The sequence below is a fragment of the Polyodon spathula genome, chromosome 20, assembly GCF_017654505.1.
Source record: "Polyodon spathula isolate WHYD16114869_AA chromosome 20, ASM1765450v1, whole genome shotgun sequence".
NCBI lineage: Eukaryota > Metazoa > Chordata > Actinopteri > Acipenseriformes > Polyodontidae > Polyodon > Polyodon spathula.
The window spans coordinates 16,267,246-16,292,638 of NC_054553.1; the positions used below are offsets into that span (position 1 = coordinate 16,267,246).

A 25,393-nucleotide genomic window follows, 5' to 3' on the forward strand; every position below is an offset into this window, starting at 1 on the left:
ATCATGAATCTTAGGATAATTAAGCCAGAATCGCTAGTTCTTATTGAGGTATTGTGTTTATTATGGTTAATAATTTCATTGAGCTATAATGGGTATTTTAATGGTAATTGGCGAGGACACAGCTGTGACATAATCCTAGATATACAAGGTAAATATGCACAACAATTAATAGGGAGGAGTCTTTTCAGCAATATGTTGACACCCAGTTCCAGAGGGTCGAGAGATTCACGGAATCCTCTGTTGCTCAGCTGGAGCGGAGTAGTGGATTGTTTTAATTGTTGGAATAAGTATTGGGACAAAGAATTTAAGAAGCTAGAGAGATGAGCCAGTAGTGTCAGCAATATCATCGTTCCATCATACATAAGAACATAAGAACATAAGAAAGTTTACAAACGAGAGGAGGCCATTCGGCCCATCTTGCTCGTTTGGTTGTTAGTAGCTTATTGATCCCAAAATCTCATCAAGCAGCTTCTTGAAGGATCCCAGGGTGTCAGCTTCAACAACATTACTGGGGAGTTGATTCCAGACCCTCACAATTCTCTGTGTAAAACAGTGTCTCCTATTTTCTGTTCTGAATGCCCCTTTTTCTAAACTCCATTTGTGACCCCTGGTCCTTGTTTCTTTTTTCAGACTGAAAAAGTCCCTTGGGTCGACACTGTCAATACCTTTTAGAATTTTGAATGCTTGAATTAGGTCGCCACGTAGTCTTCTTTGTTCAAGACTGAACAGATTCAATTATTTTAGCCTGTCTGCATATGACATGCCTTTTAAGCCCGGAATAATTCTGGTCGCTCTTCTTTGCACTCTTTCTAGAGCAGCAATATCTTTTTTATAGCGAGGTGACCAGAACTGCACACAATATTCAAGATGAGGTCTTACAAGTGCATTGTACAGTTTTAACATTACTTCCCTTGATTTAAATTCAACACTTTTCACAATGTATCCGAGCATCTTGTTAGCCTTTTTTATAGCTTCCCCACATTGCCTAGATGAAGACATTTCTGAGTCAACAAAAACTCCTAGGTCTTTTTCATAGATTCCTTCTCCAATTTCAATATCTCCCATATGATATTTATAATGTACATTTTTATTTCCTGCGTGCAGTACCTTACACTTTTCTCTATTAAATGTCATTTGCCATGTGTCTGCCCAGTTTTTAATCTTGTCTAGATCATTTTGAATGACCTTTGCTGCTGCAACAGTGTTTGCCATTCCTCCTACTTTTGTACATCTAGGTCCCATCCAGCTGATTGCAGGACAGAGGTGCCAGAGGTCACTTCTAGAGGGACCCATGACCCTAAACTTCCAATATGAATTATTTTACTGAGTTTGGAGGTGATGAGAGTGGTGATGCAGTGGGATACATTGATTTGTGTGAAGAGTTTTTAGCTTTGCTACCATTAAAAGACATTGAAATTATGACAACATTGTCCTCATTGTTAAAGGGGTCTGCTAAAATTTGTTGGATGGCTGAGAGACAAGGAATATGTTCATTGTGTCATTTTAAAAATTAATTCTTGAAAGCCTTTCTCCCAGCAGATTTTCTCTCTACCATGGAGGATAGGCTACATGACAGAGTACAGACACCTGGAGAAAGTTTTAGAGATTTCGCATATGATTATCGCGCACTGTGCTTAAGGTGAAAGCCGGACATAATGGAAACAAAGATTGTCCGACGAATACTGAATAACAGCTGGCCAGTGGACTCCGTGGCACAGTGAGTTCTGTGACTGATCTGGTTCGAGTAGGCACCATGATCGAAAGGGACTGGAGTGAGCAGAAACAGTAAAACAATAAAAGGTAAACAATAAAACTTCCACAGATAACACCGGAAAGAAAGGAACCAAAGATGCCTCAAGAAAACCAGCAGGGGTGAGTGTGATACAAAATATCCGAAGATCCATCCCAGATAACCACAGTCTCTCAGGATTGACCCTTGAAGTTTGGGGTAAGAAGCACACACATTTCTGCTTTACTGGACACAGGTTATTCATTTACTTTCACGGGGCGTGAGCTGGGGGTGTAAAGATAGGGCAGAAGAAGCAGAAGGGAGCGGTTAGTAGGAGAGAGTGCTGGCTAGAAAGGACCGGACGTAGGATAGAAGAGTGGGAGAGGCCCACTCTAGTAGCAGACCAGCGAAGCTGGACATGGAAGCTAGGATAGAAGGTGGTCACTGACTGAGGGTGACGATGCCGACACATCCCAGGGGCAGAGGACCCAGCAACTGAAACCAGATAGAAAGATGGTCACTGACTGAGGGCGGCAATGCCGACACAACCCAGGGCCAAAGGACCCAGCAAACGAAAACACATAGGGTTATGATTCGAGGAGCAGGAAGACGGTCCCGATAGACCGGGACACGAAAGGAGATAGAGAGAGAGAGGTACCCAGTGTCTGAGACTTCTGTAAAGGTGCGCTTGTTAGACCCCCAATTGGCCGAGACTTCTGCTGCCTGGGACCTGAAATAACAACAAGGCATAAAGGTTAGGGACTCGAGCACAGAGTAGCCACACCCTGAATTGAGGCAGAGTATAGAACAGAGCCTCGAGTGAGGTAAGGTAAGCGCAGGAGCTGCGAAAGGACAGAGTGTGGCCGGGTGTCCGCTCTAACTCACATGGTGAGAGCCCCCCTGAAGGTAAAGAGAGGCTGATTGCCCCGCAAAGGATGGACCCCCGGCTCCTCACGAAATCTCCCACACCATGAGATGAACAAAAGACAGCACATTCCAGCGCATAACATAAACAAGAGACCAGAAGGACAAACGGGACAAACAGGAATTAACAGGGATGGGTGGACCTGCTGCTCAGTGGAGAGGAGGCCTGCTCTGGAGGTGAGGGAGGAGAGGAGGGAGGCCTGCTCTAGATTTTTAGAGAGCATCAACTATATCAGGGAGGAGGAGGAGGAAGGCCTGCTCTGGAGGCGAGGGTGGAGAGGAGGAGGTCTGCTCAGAGGTGAAGGTGGAGTTGAGTGATGATAGGAGTGAGAGTAATCAATGAACAGGGGGTCTGATGGGGGGGGGGGTCTTGTTGGGGAGATTCTTTGAAAAAGGTGATAGGAGACTTGATACTTGATGGGTGAATGGACCGACTGCGCTGAAATTGATCCGTCTTGGAGGTATGCAGCCAAATGATGGAGTAAGCATCGAAGGCGGCCGGGAGGCAGCTGATCTCCATAGGTACATCCTTGTAGGGGGAGAAGCGGCTTTTCCGAAGAGTGGAAATTAGCAAATGGAGAATATACCTTGATATAGACAGAAAGGAAGGATGCAAGGGGAAAGCTCTTAAGAATCCCACAGAGGGTCAGGGAGATGGAGACTGGAGGGAGATGGAGAGAATCCCTAGCATGGATGATGAGAACCAGGATCCGGTTTTGATTGAAGGGCTATGATTATTCGATTCTGGGCGCAGAAGGTTCTTAACACTGAGCAGGCTGTAGAACAGGAGCTCTTGAACATAAGAGCTCTTGAGACAGAAAAAAAGCTGAAACAGAGGGCTGAGGTGACAGCTGGACTGAACAAACATATGAATCATCTACTGAGGGAGTTTGGTGCTTTTACGTCCCATATTCTAGAAACGAGGGTAGAGAAATTAGATGCTGCCATTCTATGTGTTAGTTAATATGGGATCGATAAGTGGTTTGCTACTATCATGTCTGCTTGAAATGGAAAAGGTAAACTCACACTCAGAGATTTGGGTTTCTCAAATCCAGTTATTCTCTTAATAGTGGAACTTATTAATTCATAATCAAGACAGATTTCCAGTCTTGTACCACGACTCTCACCAAGTATTAATGCTGTAACTTTTGAGAGGATGAGAGGAGATATGATGAATTGCTGAGGAAGTGCCCCGTATTTTGATTAGATGGGGATTAGCGTTAGCCTTGATTGTGGGAATGCTGCCATGATCTGCGTATTGGAGGAAAGATGGAGCATTGGAGACTCTGGAGAAGCGCAGTTGCAGATTTAAACTTTTGTGTGCTGCAGTAATGAGCAGATCTGAAGAGGGAGCAGTAATCTGCTGTAATAAGGAGCAATTAACAGTAGAGAGCAGGATCTGCTGAATGGAGCAGAGGTCTGAGAAAGAAAACAATGGAGTGCTGTCAGTAGTGTGCAGAGGCCCAGTTGTAGAGAGCAGAGATCTGCTGAAGTAGAGATCTGCAATAGTGAACGGAGGACTACCATCAGATGAGTACGGTGGTCTGCTGCAGAGTGTAGGGATCTGCTGAATGCGATAGATATTTGTCTTTCAGTGTTAAGGCAGATTTAGATGGAGCCAGAGATGGGGCTGCTTTTGGGAGAGAGGAAGAATGCAGAGATCTGAGACTGCTGCAGAACCCGAGAGGATGAAGAATGTGTTGCTCCGGGGCGTCTGCAAAGCCTATTGATTGGTCGGGAGCAGTTTATGAGAGTATTGTCTTTTGGGGGTAGGAGGACATTGACTGAAATGTTGATAATCGTAGGACATGGTTCCGTGACTGACTGGCGGCTTGCGTTTGATGAAATGATGACTTTGAAAGTTGAATAAGGTGCCTTGATGAAGCTGGTCAGATTGGAGGAGCAGCGCCAGATGAGGAAACACGAATCTGGGAACAGGAATAAGTCACAGGAATGGACGCCTCATGCAGAGATGCTGGACGTTACTGTGTTGGTAGATTCTGATCATCTCAAAAAGCAGCTGAGTGTGTTGCTTCGTGATCAGGTCCTTGAAGAGGGGAAGAGTTGAAATTGAAGAATTTCAGTTGATATAGGTAGGCAAAAGGTTGAGGATAAGGGGGAATTCCTGAGAATCGCTCGGAATGACAGCAAACTGCAGGAATGTATAGAAAAACTGGAGTGTGTGCGAACGTCACAGTGATAGCGAACCAGCTTAAAGACTATATAGAATTTGTGGTGTTATACTGCCATCTAGAGGTTATGATTGGAATTAACCATTGGCTCTCGTGAAGCCGGGTAGAATATATTTGGTTATTGTGATTGGAATCCTTGTCAGTGTAGAACAACAATTGCGTATTCTTTTAGATTTGAATATATTCGTTACATGTTTTAAGACAGTTAGTCATGTATATGAATAGGTTAACGCAGTATTTAGATGTCACAATTTGGCGAGCCCTCATAGTTTGTGAAAGCGCAACAACAGCAAGCCTGAGAGTTTGCTACAAAAACAAAACACTAGACAGCGAAGGTGCAAGTGATCAGGGCTTTATAGAGAATAGGTACTAATTGACAGGAAATTAGAAGCCCCCAGCTGCACGCCCCCCAAACTTCACTGCTAACATTTAATGAAAAGCCAACTATGGCGACAAATTTAGAAGCCAAGTGACGTGCTGCAGCCATGTGGGGATCAAGTCTTTGTGGCGAAATCTGGACGGTCGACACTTACGTCATGTCAGACCAACACTTGGCATTTCCCTTGATTCTGGGTTTGGATTTTTTAATATATGCATCCACTACTGTGATTGACCTATGTAACAAACAGTATGGAGTAAAAGAACAAAAGGGATATACATATTATCTATTCTTACCCAAGATGTGAAAGTGAGTGAAAATTGTCATGGAAGGTATGAAATATGCCCCACATACATCTTTACTTGGCTGTCTCTAAGAAGCCTACTGCACCTACATGTCTTGCCCAGGGTAGAGAGGAGCATACCCCGACTGATTCATATGATGGGATTCAGCGACAGGATCTGCGGAAACCCATGAAAAAATGGCCTGCCGTGTGCACCTTTCAACTAGGCATGACTACTGTTTGTACTCACACCATCTATACCACAGATGAGATGCCAGTGTGGTGTAGTGCCTGCAGAGTGCCCCCCCCACCCCCCCAGAAAAAATCATTGATTAAAGAACATCTTCATCAGATGAAGGAGGATGGCATGATTGAGCCATCTTTGTCAGATTGGTCTGCTCCAGTGGTTTTGATTGAGAAACATGATGGATCCTACTGCTTCTGTGTACTGAGTACTGATGGATGAACAACAAAACCCAATTTGACGCCTACCCAATGCTCCAAATCCATGCCCTCTTAGAGTCACTGGATGGAGCAGCTGTGTTTAGCTCATTATATCTATGCTCAGGATAATGGCAAGTTGCCATGGATCCCGACTCAAAGAAGAAAACTGCCTTTGCTACTCCATTTGGATTGTTTCAGTTCGAAGTGATGCCCTTTGGACTTAAGAACACTGCCTCTATCTTCCAACGTTTCATGGAACATGTGCTAGGAGAGTTGAGAGGATGCTGTTGTTTGGTCTACATAAATGATATCATCCTCTATTCTCCTTTTGACTTCAGCAAAAGACGGTTTGGCATGGATGCAAGCTTAAAAAATTAACACATTTTAACAACTGCGCAGTGGCGCAGCAGGCTAAGGTCATGTGCTCTTCAAGGATGTCACGTTGCAAGTTTAAACCAGGGTAATTTTATTTATTTATTTTTTTTCTGCGATATGTGCTGTTTTAAAACACAAATAAATGGTTTAATATAAATAGTGTGGATATCAATCTGCTTGCTTCCCTGGTTTATTTTGATGTTGACCAACATGTTGAATCACATGATTAGTAGATGTCCAGTTATTTAGCTTTTCTGTTTGAAATGTCTCTACACACTCTTAAAAATGTAAACGGAAGAAGAATAACAATTTTACCTTAGTTTGACAACTTATATCTCATTGTGTATAAGGTATTTAAGGTTTGTTTTTCACATTTGATGTAAGAAAGCTTCAGACTTTTGTTGCTGGTACAGATGGTAATTCTTAGTGATTTAGTTTTGCTGGTGCAACATGGTGAAAATAGTTAAACTCTTGGAGCTGTATAAAGACTCATGGTAGTTGTCACTATATAGAATTTGCAACAAATTGTTGAGCATTTGTCCAAGTTACGTCATGTCTCTGCTTATGGAAATGAAAGACGACACAATTCTCTTATATGGGAAATTGGTCCGAGGCTTCTTTGGAAAAGAACCTGTCTTTCCAAGTCTTAATCCAGGCTGGTGTTCAACATTGACTGCCTTCTGGGGGTAATGCCAGTATTTGCTTTGCCTTAACTCCCTACTTCATATAACTGCCATAAATTAGGCATACAAACTCAAGGACAGCATACTTTTTATGTGCATTAAATGCATAATAAAACCAGTGGTGCATGAAACGCTATTCAAATCTGAATAAATACATTTGAGTATGCTTTCATAAACTATCCATGGATTCCTTAGATTTGTTTTTTAACTTGTTTTTAGATATGGTTTAATTATTTAAGGGCAATTGCTACAATGTTTTCAAACAAATCAAAATTAGTATAAACCCTTAGAAAAGTGTCCTATAGTAAAAGCAGTGAAAGCATTGTAAAGAATAGCAAGGATGATATATAAAAAACATGGCAATCCATGGTAAACTGTGGTACATGCATTGTGACAATGACTTCCTATGAATCCTCACATTCTCATTGTAACAAGGGCTTCCTAATAATCCTCACATTATTACTGTTACAAGGACTTCCTAAGAATCCTCACATTCTCATTGTAACAAGGAATTCCTAAGAATCCTCACATTCTCATTGTACACAAATGTAATTTAACACCTGCCACAAATGTAATAACCACCTGTTCACATATATAATGTCTCCCACAAATGTTGCATTAATGATAATGTCTATGGTGTGTCTGCGAGTCTATGGTGAGGAGGATTCTGTCACTGTTCAAGTTATTAAACCATGCTCTCTCTGAACAGCACCTAGCGGTATATTCAAGTCTCTTTAAAGAGGATGCAGCCTCACATTCCATGCTTTGGTTTTTACTCTTTTTATGATATTTGCACTCATTCTTAGTGGCCTATATTGAAATGTCTCAATTTCTCAAATAAATATTAGTAAACAAAGGCTTTGATTGGAAAAGTTAAAGCAGTGACTATGAGTGACTAGCAGTTGCTCTTCAGTTCTAGTTTCCTGACATAGATATATATAACACAGGCTAGATCAGCCAACTAGTCTTTATAGAAGTAAGACAAAGCTCAATCTAGCGATCTGCCACTTCGGGTACATTTGAGTTCTACTGTTTTGCTGGGCAGTGCACAGCTAACATTACACATGTCGATGGCAGAATTCTCTGCCTATGGTTGAGGACGTGAAACTTTTACTGTGCATGATTATCAAGCTGGTAATGGCTACTGTGTTGTTGCTGTTATTTAAAAGCTATTCCTGGTGTATGTGAATCAGCATGAATTAGGCAGTTAGACACTTATTATTAGGCTGTCTAGAAACTTAGTGCCATGTTTTCAAGACTGAGACAAGCATCAACTGTAAGCTAGAAAATGTTTCATATGCAGGAAGGGTTAATGGTTGTCCAGAATATAGCTTTGCCCGTCCTCAGTCACAAGATGGCACTTCCCTCCAGTTCTTTCATTGGATATTCAATAATCAATCAATTTTTATTTTATATAGCACCTTTCATAGTGGGCCACCATCACAAAGCGCTTTACAAGATGCAGTAACAACAAGAAAATCCACAATACTTTATACACACAGGAATACATAATACATGATATACAGTAAAAAAAAAAATTAAAAAAAGCATAATACATGATATAGTAGCATAATAAGGGAATCTGGAACCAACTCCTCAGTAATGTTGTTGAAGCTGATACCCTGAGATCCTTCAAGATGCTGCTTGATGAGATTCTGGGATCAATAAGCTATTAACAACCAAATGCGCAAGACTGGCCGAATGGCCTCCTCCCATTTGTAAACTTTCTTATGTTCTTATGTTCTAAGACATTAAATAGTAGCAGGAACACAGCAGCTAATAGCAGATATCGGGCTTACAGAGCATGGAAAGCAAGCGAGAACAAGTGGGTCTTGAGAGTTGATTTAAAGCGAGTGACCGTGGGAGCATCACACACCAAAGCTGGGAGAGAGTTCCAGAGAGTTGGAGCCATGAAGCTAAACAAGCCTTCTCCAATTTTGGTACACTTTTTCTTGGGAATAACAAGCAGGCCAGAGTTGAAGGATCTCAGCTTTCAGGCAGAGACATAGCGGGTCAGCAGGTTGAGGAGGTACTCGGGACCTGTGTAATGAAGGGCATTGTAGGTGAGCAGGAGAGTTTTGAAAGTACTCCTTAACCTTACAGATAGCCAGTGCAGCTGGGCAAGATGAGGGGTGAAGTGTCCACGTTTTTTACATCTGGTAAGGATCCTGGCATTCTGGACTAGATGTAGTTGGTTTATGGTGCATGCCAGGAGATCACCATAAAGAGAGTTGCAGTAGTCGAGTCGAGAGGAAACAAATACATGACAAAGTATATCCGCATCCATGAGGGAAAGATAGGGACTGATGGAGATGTTTAGAAGATGGTAGAAGGAATATTTAACCGCAGAGGAGATGTGGGCATCAAAGGAGTGGTTGCTGTAAGTTGCATACTGTGTGGGAAGGCAACAGCAGACAGTTTCAAAGGTTCATGGCAGCTATAAGAGATTGTTAAGTTGAGTTTTAGATCCTACTAGAAGGAGTTCAGGTTTGTTAGTGTTCAGCTGAAGAAAATTGGCAGACATCCAGGCCTCGATGTCTTGAAAGCTAGCCGAGAGCCGAACCATGACAGAGGGGCTTCCAGGGTCGAGTTTTAAGTAGAGCTGGTCTGTGACACCTCTAGAGATTGACCTCCTGTACTGGACAACATGTTTCCTGAGTCATTGGTGTGAAGTGTGGCTAGTTCACTCACTGGACACCAGTACAGGGTAATGACAGTCCTTTTATAATTCCAAGGCATCAGGTCTTTAACAGAGGAAAGAAATTGCAAGGGAGTCACGCACGAGAAGAGGCACTTTGCATCTTTGTAATAATAATACATAGAGACTCCCATGCACTGTTATTATAGATGTTAGTTTCGGTTTCTGTTTATTTTATTTTATTTGTTTATTTTTTAGCAGACGCCCTTATCCAGGGCAATTTACAGTTATTACAAAATACCACAATACAAAGTATCACCTTACAGAATATTACATTATAGTTAAGAGCAGTTGTAAAGTACAATAAAATCAGTAGAAAATAAGATCAAATTCAAATAAGAGCAAAGTAAAGAATACAGTAAATAATTACATTTAAGAGCAAGTTCCACTTCTAGCCAGTCAGATTGCAAAAAACATGAAGGTTTATCAACCCTTCAAAAGTTAAATATGTAAATGACATTAACACATGTCAATAACACAGTACAGAAGAATGACTGTATTTGACCCATTACTTACTATTAGTATTGCCTGTGATAATGCTGCATAAGCGCAGATTTTGACTGAATCCAGGATTGATTGAAACTCACCCCAAATATCTACCTGACCTATCTGGTCTGAATCCCTATCGGTAGTGGATCACACAGCATTGCCTGTTACACAGAGCTGTAACAGCTCCCACCATGCAATTCTCAACAAGAATACCCAGATTCCTATCTTTGTACCAACACTATTACAAGATGATCCCAGCTTGCTGTAAACTCACAGGCCTGACTGTGTTCTAAAAGCGCCTTTTGTTGTATTTTTATTCTCAGGTGTTTTTTTTGTTTGTTTTTTTTTAATGAGAGAAAACAAAAGCTGACTCATAGTTAAGCAGCTGTTTGAATAGGCCACCAAACTAATCTACTATAAACATCTCAAGAGTTAAGAAAACAAATGATTGTTATTGCAGGCATGAAAAAAAAGAATAACAGTCTCCTCCAAAATAGTAGAATCCTGCAGATTCCAGGATTACAGTAAAACAAGCATATCTCTTTTCATGGTGTCTACTTCCATTAGTCCTCCAAGACTATAGTGGGTAGTGTCAAACAAAACCAATTAGAGCTGGACCCTCTTCGAGCTAAGCCTGATTATTAGGAGCCAATTTGGCTTTTCAGAGGTTTCCTTATTCCACATGCTGATTTTACACTAGCCTGCTGAATCCTGAGTTCCCCTGATGCAAGGACTTGATTGATTGCTTTGGGCTGAAGCCCAGATGCCAGCAGCGTGGAGATTTCCAGTGTGCTGATTACAGTGCATCATCCTGTGCCTTCTCACCCCCTTTATAACAGCAGCATCATTCCCACCCTAACCCTTATCACCCCCTTTATAACAGCAGCATCATTTACCACTCTGTGATTTCCCCCTGTGTGCTACTGAGCCCAACACTGGCTTATGCAGATATCTTACAGCTCAAATACTGTAGTTGGTGCAGCAGAATAAGGCAATCTTTCAAAGCAGACCCCTCACACTTGGAAAGGTCTGGGTTTCAATCTGCACCAGGGTTTCATGTCCACTTGCAATTCAGCTTTGAAATCCTCACCTGGGAGATCCTGCAGGACCTCAAAAGAATGAAGTTCTCTTTGCAAGGCAGCACTGATTAATGTACTCACCACTAACAGGGGTTAAAACTGCTGTGAAAATAGCGGTGCCATAATTAACATTTTATTTATGTCAATTACAAATCAACCTTGTGAATCTGAAAATGATCTACAACCTTATACTGGGGTTTTCAGCACAGATCAGATTGCCATTGTGTGAAAGAGATCGAATGACGCTTGGTGTTAGATCTCCCTCCTGACCTGAGCGGGTACTAGATAAAGGGAGCAGAGTACCCTGGACTAAAAGGCATGATACTTTATTCCCATGGTGTAGCAGGGGGAGATCTGTGCTGACTCTGCTGGCGTGTTCACAGTGCTGCAGGAAGAGGGCGGCAGTCGTCCAACAACCGCCTGTGAGTCATGGCAGTGACACGGGGAGGTGGGAAAGTGGGTATGTGGACTTTCCCCTTCTCTGAATGGCTGAGAGGCGAGTCTTGGGGGAGATTGTTAGCCCTATAAATTAATGCTCTGTTGTTTCCTCAGGTCTGCCCATGACCCGCCGAGAGTTCGGAAGCTATGGTCCAGGACCGAGAATCAGCTGGGAGAAAAAAAAAGAAACAGAGTTTCACAGCGAGACAGTGAGAGCGGGGAACCCTTGGGCAGACCCCGGAGTATTGTAACGGAGCAGGCTAGTTAGCCGGCAGTGTAGGTTGGTGATCCAGGTCGCTCGGGTAGTAGACGACTGGGATATAGCTGTCAAGTGCAGCACCTTTTCTTTGTAGTTTTGTTACTGTTTTATTTTCCCTGTTTCTTTGTGCCTTCTGTTTTGAATTATTGTTTCGAAGCACCTGCAAGTGCGCTGGTATTGTGTACCATCGCTTGGTATTCCCATGGTTCTGTTTACCATCGTTGGTAAGCAGACCACAGACCAACAGCGCCCTCTGCGGGCTAAAAGAAAAAGAGCACCCCAAAATAAAACTGGGAACTTGTGCGGTGTTGCCAAATCCACCTGTCTGTCTCCTGTGTCAGTGAATTACCCACCACCCTTCCACACATGGGTAGGTGGAAGTCAGCCGGCTAGAAAAGGGACCGAGTTACGGTACTCAAACTCAATCACCCGAACGGGAAACGACGTCGTATACGTGGATTGGAGAAGTAGATGTGCTCGTTAACCAAGGGGTAATGAGCATTGGTATAAAATAGAGGCGTAGCAAAGTAATCTCTTCCTTTGTAAATGGTTAGAAAAACAACCTAAAAAGGAGTTCCTGCATTTAAAAGAAACTGTGAGTGTTCTGTTAGTTGGTCTTGTAAACGTTGTTTGTTTGTTTCGTTTGTTTTCAAGACTACTAGCACGATCCGGAGCTGCAGCCCCAGGCCAACTTTAACCCGGACAGCAGCACTTTCCACTAGGATCTGTCATTTCACCACAAGCACTTAATTCACGCACCGTAGGAACTGTGTCTGTGTCTTTGTCTTTCGTGTGTGGGTGATAAAACTGGACTTTTGGTTGTGGGTCAAACCTGTTGGATTATACAAACTTAAGTTATACACGCCGCTGTATCGCTTCCATCATTTATTATTTACAGGTATTCGCCATTAGGCTCTGGACATTGTAAACCATTTCAGTAAACACCCTTGCACCTGTTTGTAATTGTCTGTGTGATTTGTACTTGCACTGCACTCACCTGAATATGTTATTGTAAAATGGGTACTGTGGCAGAGCAAAGCTCTGCCCTTTTTAAATTGGCAGGGATGGGGTTAATTTCCCCTGCCTGCCTCAGTTTATTATGTTCAGGTGGCTGGGGTTGATTAGTTGATTAGGTTAATTAACGATCAATCAGCGCCTAGCCACCTGACATAAAAGGAGGCCTCTGCTTCTCATTTGGGAGGAGGGAGCTGAGGAAGCAGGTTGGTGTTTGTGGTGTTTGTGGTGTTTGTGGTGTTTGTGGTGTTTGTGGTGTTTGTGGTGTTTGTGGTGTTTGTGGTGTTTGTGGTGTTTGTGGTGTTTGTGGTGTTTGTGGTGTTTGTGGTGTTTGTATCCAGTGAAGGCATTGCCCAGCCTGGAAACCTTTATTTTTGTAAGTTTGTTTTTTGTACTGTTTTTTTTTGTGTTTAAATCCCTTTATTTTGCCCTTGTGCACTTTTATTTTGTGTTATTTATAATTAAAGTTATTTTTTTGAACTTCAGACTGTCTCTGGGCCTCTATCCACTCGCCAGCCTGCCACAGGTACGTATTTGTACTTCCACTTAAAAAATACATTTAAAGTAGTGGCATACAAATATAAAACCAAAACTGTGATGTATTTATTTAATCTGTGCCAGGTGTCAAAGCACCCAGTTAGCACTAGTCTTGGACTGCCTTAACCAGTTGTATATATTAATATCGGTTTCTAAATATAAAGGGGCCAGATTTCCAAAGTTCAGAACCTGGACATAGATAAAAAAAAAAAAAAAAAAAAAAAAATAGGGTGTCGTCTGGGGTTGCTGGTGGTCCCGCTTCGCCTGGGGTTGCTGGCGGTCCCGCTTCGCCTGGGGCCGCAGCCACTCCTGCATTGCAGCAGGATATCGTGTGGCCGGAGCCCCAAAAAGGGAAGCTGCCAGCAACTAAAGGGGTGGAGGTCAGAACAGCTCCCCCCGCCGCACTTTCGCTGCCGGAGATAATGTGGCCAGAGCCTCATAGGAAGGAGCTGACCATCTCCCAAGTTAATTGTTTAATTGTTGCTAATAGGGAGATGGTCACCTGCATATATGCCTGCAGCTCTCTGCACTCTGGGTGGGTGTTCGAGGAGGAACGTGTTTGAGAGAGAGACTGGAGAAAAAGAAAAGTTAAATCGAAACTGAAAGTCTAGAAACAGTGAAGGCAACTGCCCAGCCTGACCTAGGGTCAGTTTTGTTTTTTTGTGTTTGAGATTTCTGTTTTGTCTAAATTTTTATTTTCACTCTGTGAGCAGTGTGTTTTGTGTTGAAATATTTATTTTATTTTTGTTTAAATACAACAACAACCTCTGAGTCTGACTGCTGCACAACTACTACACTCTGTGGCCAGGTTACTCTATGTTATAACCTTATGTGTTGCTATAGGTTAGACTATGTTATAACTTTATGTCTTGCTACTTTATGTGTTGCTATTTTAGATGTACAGTCTATCGACTTAAAGCTCTGGTTGTGTTTTACAACATGAAACAGGAATTCTTTGTGTAGATCACTGTTAAGAATACATGCTTTACAGATATAAATAAATAAAATAAATAATCATATTCAAACAATTTAGAGTAATTGTAGAAGATGAGACAATGTAAATCATGGAGCCATATTTTAATATAATTGCCGATTGTCTGTGTAAATTATATAAGGAGTGCTATGTGGGGAGATTGCAAATCGAGTTTTTTAAAGGTTTTGGGAAAAATGTTGGGACACTGAGACAGTCAATGAGAAATGGGGACAGTCCAGCTCAAGCTGGGGATGTTTGGTAACCTGATCCTAATACCATTTTAATAATGCAAAGCCATACATTGTCATACCTTATCTTAAAAATCAGCTGATGCATGCAACTTTAATAATGTATATGCCCTTCCAATATATCATTTTAAATGCCAATAATCTCACAATGCATTTCTATTTTAATAATAATTTCTATTTTCAATTACATGTATTTTCTAATAATTTCTTCAAGCTGTTGATATGTTACCTTTCATTTAAAACATTGAATACATGATTGAATATGTATGTGGAAATTGGTAAAATAATCAGCAACACCTCTGTGTTTACTTGCTTATGAATAAAAATATCAAAACCATTATGATAAACAAGGAATTCAAACAATGGAGTATAGTGTATAAGACACAACATAATAAGCAATTTCTGAATTGCTTTCAATAGACCATGCCCAGATATTTTCTGACCATGATTGTTTCATGGCCTCTCGTTGTATGGCAATGACTGGTTGTGATTGCTTTAGGGTCTGATAATGAAAAAGGAAATGAGTTAAACATGGTTTGGCTGTGGTGCCATATACTGTAGCAAGCATGGTCTAGCAATGGCTAATCATGGAAATCAGTGTTGACCATGTTAATAGTCTGTGGTTTAACCATGGAATAAACATGGTGTAGCATAGTTTCAACATGATGCAATACAGGCAGGGGTATTCCAGACATTTGTGGTTATGTCTAGTTCGAGAAGCTTGCCAGTCAAACTCCCTCTTGCCAGGATGAAAGATCTGATATAATCCAGTGCCTGTTCCTCTCTCCAGAAAGGTCTACTTCTATCACAGACATGCCTGCATTCCAATAATCCAGTGCCTGCTCCTCTCTTCAGAAAGGTGTATTTCTATCATAGTCATGTCTGTATTCCATCTTGGTATTTCCACTTGATTTCTAAAGGAAACAATCAGTAAAAGTTACAATCGTATTTCCAAGGTCAGACAGAATAAAACAAAGTAATATACATTCCATCACCTCCCAATGACATAAGCAGACTGAAGGATAAAGTGCAATACTGCAATCAAAGGAACATGGCTCCGTCTAGTTTAAAAATATCTTGAAAGCTCATGGTAAAAAAACGAAATAATAAAAAGCACATCCAGTAAAAAGGCAAGGCCCTTCCTGGATTTGTGACTTGCTTCCTGAGCTGAGACAGTGCTGGTTCATTACACTCAGAACCACTTACCAGTATGTAGCTTGTTCTGCATAGACCACATTTCTTGTATGGCTTCCAAAGCAAAAATATGAATTGTTTAAAAAGAATGCTTGTGTCCCTATGTGGCAGGAATTGGCGCTGCGGTGACATCAGGCCAGAATGTTACAGGTAGATAACTGCAGTTCAAAGGACGCAGCGTGCACCATTTTTATTAAAGAAAAAATAAATAAAATATTTAAACAAAACAAACACTGCTCACAGAGCAAAACAAAAAGATGAACAAAAAAAATCACAAAAACAAAATAATAACTAAAACTAAGGTCAGGCTGGGCAACTGCCTTCATTGATCCTTATTATTTTAGATTTCTCTCTCCTCTCTCACTCTCGTTCTGCCTCTTGAACACCCATCTAGAGCAGGGAGAGCTTCAGGCTTAAAGACCGTGGCTGAGGAGTTTAACTATTTCATTATTATTCTATTACCCCCTCGGCCACAATCTGCACGACTTTATTAATTGTGTGACTGCTGGCTAGTTTAACAATGCACTAGCCGACAGCCACAAGGAACAAGGTTTTTAAAAACAAATACACGGCGTTCCGCCATCATGTATATACAAATACAATAAATAAATCATAATACAAACACAAAATAACATGACACAGGGGCGGAGGGGGAGACCCTGTTCTAAAAATAAACACAATACATTTAAACAGCAGGGTTTTCCTACCGCCCTGCTACATATCCCCCTCCTTGTGCGAAGCACACATGGCCCCAACGGCCACCTCGCCCCTCAGTCTCAAAGTCCCGGAAAAGGGTATGGAATAATCCTGGTCTCCTGACCTCCCCCCCTTCTTTGTATCCAGCAGCCCCCTTTTCTGAGGCGCTGGCCCCGGTGCTTCCTATGGTCCTGCAGGACTAGCAGCGGCCCAGGCAGCGCAAGCCAGACAACGGCCCAAGGCAAAGCAGAGCCCGCAGCAACCCCAGGCGAAGCAGAGGAGAGACAGGCAACCCCAGGCGATGCGGGACCCTCAGCACCCCCAGGTGAAGCGGGACCCTCGGCAACACCAGGCGAAACAGGACCCTCAGCAACCTTAAGGGATATAAGAGAGACACAGGCTGCCCCAGACGATGAGGAGTAACAGGCAGTCCCAGGTGATGCAGACTTCTGATATTCCAGTATTATCATTTAAAGTACATATTAATGTGTAAATCAACTCTAACTTCACCCTCAGCTTAGAAGAATTTATATGCTACTAGCCTGAACCATAATCAATTTTTCCAGACCCTCCTGGCTATTTCAAGGACATTACATTACATTTTAATTGCTATGCAATTACCCATTGATTGACATTACCCACTGAATGATTGGTACCCACTGATTAATGGTACTGTCACAAAGACGGCCAGAGTGGGGGATGTCAGACCAGAAACAGGAACAAGGAAATAAACGACAGCGAGAGGTGGAGTTTGGTGGAGCTGAGCAAATGGTCTCGCTCAGCATTTAATGATTTAACAGAACAGTAAATAAAAAGGTTGTAACAAACAAATCTCAGGACACGACACATTCGCCAAAACAAAAAGACAAACAAAACAGACTATACAGACAAACAAGATGAGCAGATATTTACTAATACTATTACAATTATTATCACAATTATTACCTCCGTCTCCTATCCCGTTCTCCACTCACTGAACACACAACCCCGAGTGGGTGAAAACATGTAGAATTTATGCAGCTGTACCGAGACTCGATTGCGAATCAATCATTCAGTTGGAGTCGTGGTACAACTGCACGTGAATTAATAAAGTGCAATTCCCCGTGCTCAAATATTATTATATTTTACCTGCACATGAAGTGCTGTGCAATCCTCGTGCCTAAATACAAATATACATTTTAAACACTTGTGTTACACAGACCTGTTTATATCCTGTGTACCAATGACTATACACCAACATTAACACACATCATATAACAGAAAATACATACAGGGGTGGGCACTTTGCCACAGGTACCCACTGGCTTTTTGTTCTTATGTAAAGGTTTATTTGCACTGCAGACTGCAATTTGTTTGCTGTTGTCAGGGTTGGGCAAAATACTCAGGAAATGTATTTTCAATGCAAAATACAAAATACTCAGAAAACAATGTATCAAAATACAAAATACTAATTACTTTGGAATAACTGTATTTTCAATACAAAATACACATTTATCTGGAAAATACAATTTGAAATTACAAAATACATTTAGTAAACAAAAATGTTTATTATGGTTATTATACAGTGCCATACAGTATTCAGCTCCTATCCCTTTTTTCACATTTAAAAGTCTCACAGCCTGGGATTTCGATGCATTAGAGTGGGAATTTTTATTTGTGAGTCACACATTCTTCTTCACTGAGTCCCTCCCAAAAAGAAAGAAAATAGTAAACAATAAAATAATAAAAATTAAAAAAAACTGAAATGTCATCATTTTTGAAGTATTCATCCCCCTGGGTCAATACTTGGTTGAACCACCTCTGGAAGCTATTACATCCAGTAGTCTTTTCGGATAAGTCTCTATTAACTTTGCACACATGATGGAGCAATATTTGCCCATTACTCCTTGCAAAATTGTTCAAGCTGTGTCAAGTTAGTTGGGGAGCGGTGATGGACAGCAATTTTGAGGTCTTGTCATATATTTTCGATGGGTCAGCACTCTGACTGGGCCACTTAAGGACATCTATTTTCTTCATTTTAAGCCACTCCAGTGTTGCTCTGGCAGTGTGCCATTGTCCTGTTGAAAGACAAACTTCTTCCACAGTTTGAGTTTTTGGCAGAGGGGCGTAGGTTTTTATCCAGGATTTCACTGTATTGTGCGTCATTCATCCTCCTGTCAATCCTGATAATATTGCCAGTCTCTGCTGCTGAAAAGCATCCCCATAACATGATGCTACCTCCGCCATACTTTATGGTGGGGGTGGTGTTACCTGGCTGAAGTACAGTGTTTGATTTGCGCCACACATACCGCTTAGTGTTCAGGCCAAAAAGTTCAACTTTAGTCTCATCAGACCATAAGACATTCTGCCACATAACTGCAGTATCTTCTAGGTGCCGTTTTGCAAACTCTTTGCAGGCAAGGATATGGTTGTTTTTCAGCCAGGACTTCTTCCTTGCAACTCTCCCATAAAGGCCCTTTTTGTGGAATGCCTTGGAGATTGTTGGTACATAAACATCATCATCCAGTGCAGCCACTGACTTCTGTAACTCATTCAGAGTAACACTTAGCCTCACAGTAGCTTTCCTAAGAAGTGCCCTTCTTGTCCGGCAACTAAGTTTAGAGGGGTGGCCTGATGTAGGCATTGTGGTGGTAGTTTTGTATTTTTCCGCTTCTGTACGATGAGCTCCGAGGGATGTTCAATGCCTTTTAAATGGTTTTGTACCCTTCCTCAGATTTGTGCTTCTCTATAATCACATACCTGACTTGCTTAGAATGCTCTTTCGTCTTCATTTTGATACTTTCTTTTGAAAGTCTCTACCATACTGTGGGACCATACAGAGAGAGCAGTATTATCCTCACAGATTAATTTAAAGCAGGTGATCCACTAATTTCTTACACAGGTGGAGTCCATCAACAAATTGTGTGACTTGTTGAGGTAATATATTGCACCTGAGCAAATTTAGGCTTGCAATTACAAAAGGTATGAATACTTTTTTAATCTGATCATTTCTGTTTTTCATTTTTAGTAAAATGTTGAAAGCTTTGGAATTTTTCTTTTGATTTGACATGGTGCTCAAGGCTTTGTAGATCAGTGGGAAAAAATCCTAATTTAATCTATTTCAAATTCTGAATCTGAGACTCTTAAATGTGAAATGTGGATGTGGGCTGAATATTTTTCAAGGCACTGTATAGTTGCTCGTTAGGAAATATGTGGGTTTTTTAGCATTTTGATAAAGGACTCTTCAGAGACAATTACTGTTCCAAGCACTTTTATTTTTTGCTGTAAAGATGCAGTTTTAAAACAAATACAATTTTCAACATGAGAGTTTTAGAACTTTTAGAAGTTTTTTTTTTTTTGATGGGGGTAGGAGAGTAATTCTATAGCAAGCAAAAAACCTTTGAGTATTCAAACAGTATTTATTTAATGTCTAACATTAGTGTAGTTTTAAGTACAGATTGATGCACTAGACTAATGTGTGGCACTGTGTAGTTCTCTATCAGTTCTCCTTCAGCAAAACAAGTTTCTGGAAGAGGTTATCCGACAGCCGATTTCTTTGGGGGCAGAAAATCAATACTTTATACAGTGCCTATAGAAAGTCTACACACCCTTGAACTTTTTTCACATTTTGTTGTGCCTCAGAGTTTCTGCATTTAAATGAAGATTTTTTCCACTAATACACATCATACTCCACACTGTTAAGGGAGAAAAAAAGTTATATACTAAAAAATACAAAACTGAAATATCATAATTGGATAAGTCTCCATCCCCTTGAGTTAATATTTGGTGGAAGCACCTTTGGGAGCAATTACAGCTGTGAGTCTGTTGGGATAGGTCTCTACCAACTTTGCACACCTAGATTTGACAATATTTGACCATTCTTCTTTACAAAATTGTTCAAGCTCTGTCAAGTTCCTTGGGGAGCGTCAATGGACAGCAATCTTCAAGTCATGCCACAAATTTTTGATTGGATTTAGGTTAGGGCTCTGACTGGGCCACTCAAGGACATTTACTTTCCTTAGCCACTCCAGTGTAGCCACTCCAGTGTAGCTTTGGCTGTGTGCTTTGGGTTGTTGTCATGCTGAAAGGTGAACTTCTGTCTCAGTTTCAGCTTTCTTGCAGAGGGCAGCAGGTTTTCTCAAGGACTTCTCTGCACTTTGCTCCATTCATTTTTCCATTATATCCTGACAAGTGCCCCAGTCCCTGCCGAAGAGAAACATCCCCAAAACATAATGCTGCCACCACCATGCTTCACAGTAGGGACGGTGTTCTTTGGGTGATACGCTGTGTTGGGTTTGTGCCAAACATAACGCTTTGCATTTAGCCCAAAAAGTTCCATTTTAGTTTCGTCAGACCACAAAACTTTTTGCCACATGGCTACACAATCTCCTTAGTGTTTTTTTTTTTTTGCATACTTCAGACAGGATTCAAGGTGGGCTTTCTTGAGTAATAGCTTCCTTATTGCCACACTACCATATAGGCCAGATTTGTGGAGTGCTTGGGATATTGTTGTCACATACACACTTTGACCAGTCTTGGCCATAAAAGCCTGTAGCTCTTGCAAAGTTGCCATTGGCCTCGGTAGCCTCTCTAATCAGTCTCCCTCTTGCACAGTCATCAAGTTTGGAGGGATGGCCTGATATAGGGGGGTCTTGGTGGTGCTATACATCTTCCACTTCTTAATAATCGTCTCGACTGTGCTCCAAGGGATATTCAAGCCCTTTGATATTTTTTTATACCCATCTCCTGATCTGTGCCTTTCAACAACTTTGTCCCAGAGTTCTTCTGAAAGCGCTTTGTGCTCATGGTTGAGTCTTTGCTTTGAAATGCACTACCCAGCAGAGGGAACCTACAGGAATTGCTGAATTTATCCTGAAATCATGTGCATCACTACAATTTAACACAGCTGGAAGCCACTTAACTTGGTGTGTGATTTTGAAGGCGATTAGTTATACCTGAGCTAATTTGGGATTGCTGTTACAAGGGTGGTGGACACTTATCCAACCAAGCTATTTCAGTTTTTATTTTTAATTAATTTTCTACAAATTTCTTGAATTTTATTTTTTTCACTTTGAAGTTGTGGGGTAGGATGTGTAGATGAATGAAACAAAAACTATTTTAATGCATTTTAATTTCATGCTATAAGGTAACAAAAGGTGAACATTTTGTATGTCTATCTAAATCTGTCTATATATCTATCGGTCTATACTATATATAATCTCTCTATCTATTAATAACCCGTCTCTCTCAAACTTTTGCCAACATCTGCGATTTCGCTAGATTGTCTTGTTGATTTAAAGTTACTCCCAAGACGAGCTGGTGTGTGCGTGTGCATTTTTCTTTCTTTCTTTTTTTTATCGAATACGTGATGGCGGCAGATGAATGGCACAACAATGGGCCTCAAGATCTCGTCACTGTATCTCTGTGCTCGTTGTCCATAGCTTATGCCAGCTCATTCCATAACCCCACCATCACCATGGGGCACTCTGTTCACAACGTTGACATCAGCAAACCGCTCGCCCACACAATACCATACACGCTGTCTGCCATCTTCCCAGTACAGTTGAAACCGGGATTCATCCGTGAAGAGCACACTTCTCCAGCATGCCAGTGGCCATCGAAGTCGGTTACGGTGCCGAACTGCAGTCCGGTCAAGACCCTGGTGAGGACGACGAGCACGCAGATGAGCTTCCCTGAGACGGTTTCTGACAGTTTGTGCAGAAATTCTTTGGTTGTGCAAACCCAGTTTCATCTACTGTCTGAGCGACTGGTCTCAGACGATCCCGCAGGTGAAGAAGCCGGACCTGGAGGTTTTGGGCTGGCGTGGTTAAACGTGGTCTGCGGTTGTGAGGCCGTCCTGCCAAATTCTCTAAAACAGCATTGGAGGCGGCTTATGGTAGAGAAATGAACATTAAATTCAGTCAGCATGCCAATTGCATGCTCCCTCAAAACTTGAGACATCTGTGGCATTGTGTTGGAGAGACCCTCCAAGCCTGAACATGGTTATCAGCTGGTCCTCTTGTTTATAGATTGTGTGTGTTTGTTGTTATCTTATGACTTTTTATTGTCTTTTTGCATATGACTGTTAAAGCTTTTTATGCCGGGACAGTAGTTTTTGGAAAAAAAACAAACTAATAAATACAAAAAAAAAAACTATGCATAACTTATACAGTCATCCTGTTTAGCAGATGATCCCAAGATTCAAGCTCGTGGTGCATGCTGATCCCGTTTCTGGATGCAGCACACTGGGGCTGGGGTCTCTTTCCCCAGGCACAGAATTCTTAACTCCGAGTAACGACGCCACGAGGTCAATCTGTTTTGTGATTTGGCTGTGAACTGTGTATGTCGCTTTAAATATGTTTAACAACAAAAAAAAAACCTTAAAAAAAAAACCTTTAAAAAAAAAAAAAAAAAAAAACTTAAAAAGAAACCCGTTGGTATAACTTTTATGAACAACACAGCCATCGGAAAATGAGAGCAAAAAGTGACGCAATCCACGGAGGAAGGTCAAAGCCAGTTTCCTTTTTCCAAACTGGAGATTCCTGATTTGATCGTCAGAGATATCATCAAATGACTGTAGAATCCTGCACTCAGAGGAAGCGTGTTATCCAATGAAAGCAGGCGTGGGCGGGACCGAGTCCCATTCTTCTTTAATTTTGTGTTGTGTTGGTAGGACCCAGAGGAAGTTACTGGTTGAGGTGGAACGTTAACAGAATATAAGGGAAAAGAGTAAGATTTCAAGTTTTTATATAATATCATTAAGGGTGTGTATTGTGACTTATTTTGCAAAGGTCTGTTGCTTGTGTGCAGTGCAGTAGGGAATTAATCGGTGTTGGGGTACTGCAGGTATATAGCGTTCTTCATCTGGCTCTATGGCTCACACGTTTTTCCACGTCTCTGCTTTTGGTCTAAATGGAGAGGGTCTGCATAGCCAGATTTCTATAAATAAATCTTGAAATACTCTGAATTTAAATTATTACAAGCTATTATTTAGTTGCATATACAGATTGTATTTTGTGTGCGCTCCAATCTTGCCTGCTGACTGTAGCCAGTATTTAGTTAATCGAGCCTGTTGAAATTGATCAAATTGAAGCAATCAGAACGTGTCAGCAGTAGCCTATACGGAATATTACACATGTCTCTCTGTGTAATAATTTTTTTTTTAAATTAGTACAGCAGCGTTTTTCTGCAATTGTGACTTTTTTTTCAGTAGCGTGTCTTCAAACAGTTGATAAAATACAGCGACAGTAGTAGTTGGAAGGACTGTGAGCTTTAGGAGTGTGCTGCAGTGTGTGTGTGTGTTTTTGCGTTTTAGAAAGTATGTTCCAGTGTACTGATAGTGTCACAATTCATATTCATATTTCTCTCTCTCTCTCTCTCTCTCTCTCTCTCTCTCTCTATATATATATATATATATATATATATATATATATATATATATATATATATATATAATATATATATATATAGATAATATATAATTATAAATATTAGGACCGTATCGGCATGGTTTCAACATTGAAAAAGTTCAACTTTGTAGCGAATCGAGAGGCGAACTTTCATCTGTTACGCATCCAGCTGATGTGTGCGATTACTGCAGTAGCTTAGTGAGCTGCAGCCGCGCTTCTCTTCATATACCTTAACTGCTTCCTCCATACTCAAGGGCCGGTGTTGATCTAATAACAATATGCTTGGTTGTGTTTCACCCAATTGCTTCCTTGTTTTACTTATAATTAGTTTGCAGAGATTGCGCGAGTTGGTCATTAGAGGTCATATTAAAATGTTTTCCCTACTCTACAGTACTCTACCGGTGGCTGAGTGTGACGTTTGTACCTTATGTGCTGGTAAAGGATGTTGCCTTGTGTTCTCTTTAAAGAATATACATAGCATATCTTTATTGTTGTACCCTTATGTGCTGTACCTTGAGTCACGCATCCCCTATTACTGTACCAGAAAGAAAGTCATTCTGGAGGATATTGCAATATTGACCATCCTGTAGAGTAAATGCTTGAGCATTCATTTAGTTAGAAATGTTTGTTGTTTTATTAATGAAGATGTTTATTCTGGGTGAGCGCCCACCTGGCCATCTGTCAATAAAGCTAACTCTAATGTGTAGAAATAAGTAAGTTAGGGCTCTAGTTCAAGGAGTGACAGGTTACCATGAGAAGTGTTTTGTTGTGTGTACCTGTTTGAATGGAGTTAGTCTGTAGTAGCGTGAATGTGACCTAGCAAATGCAAATAAGGGATGGATACAAAAGCACTGATTCCATGTGCATACAGGCCTAGTCAGTCCATTTACTCCAAATTCTTGTATCTTCTGTATTTTCTGAGGTTATTTTGTAGCTTTCTAATGTGATTGTTTATGAAAGCAATAGCCATAAAAAAGTCCTTTATCTAAATTCAGTGCAGATACTGCAGTTTATTACACTACACTATCAGTTGTAAATAAAATAAAACCTGATAGCATCTTGGGAAATACTTTGTGGTGTGTAGTCTTGGCATAGTTTCTCATTTCTATTTTGATTACCCCACTGGTCATTTAACCCCCTCTCATCAACAGCCATCCAAAAATATCTTTGGGTGATTTTTGAATTTGTTATATAAAGCGGGTTTCACCTTTTGCCTATTACAGCACATTACGAGTGTGAGAAAGAAAGAAAACTAGCAGTGAATTAAAGAGCAGTGTTTTAATACTGTACGTTTAGTCATTCGTTACATTTAAACACATGCATATAGTTTACTACAGGACAAATCCGTTCAGGGGCGCTGGAACTAGGGTG

At 41.1% G+C, this 25,393-nt stretch overlaps 1 protein-coding gene across 4 annotated transcripts in view; it reads left to right on the plus strand.

Moving 5' to 3' along the window:
* LOC121295490 (plastin-3) overlaps nt 1–25,393 on the plus strand; it is a 513,951-nt gene that overhangs the window by 410,186 nt on the left and 78,372 nt on the right. The window contains exon 1 of one of the 4 annotated variants that reach the window (XM_041220157.1): nt 23,244–23,342. The exons of 1 other annotated variant lie outside the window; for it this stretch is intronic. Coding sequence is in view for 1 of the 3 variants with exons in the window: in XM_041220154.1 (XP_041076088.1) it covers nt 23,342 (1 nt within the window). In the remaining 2 variants the exon portion in view is untranslated. Of the gene's footprint in view, nt 1–23,243; nt 23,343–25,393 lie in introns of those variants that run through there. 2 more of the 4 variants (XM_041220158.1, XM_041220154.1) reach the window with 2 other exon arrangements.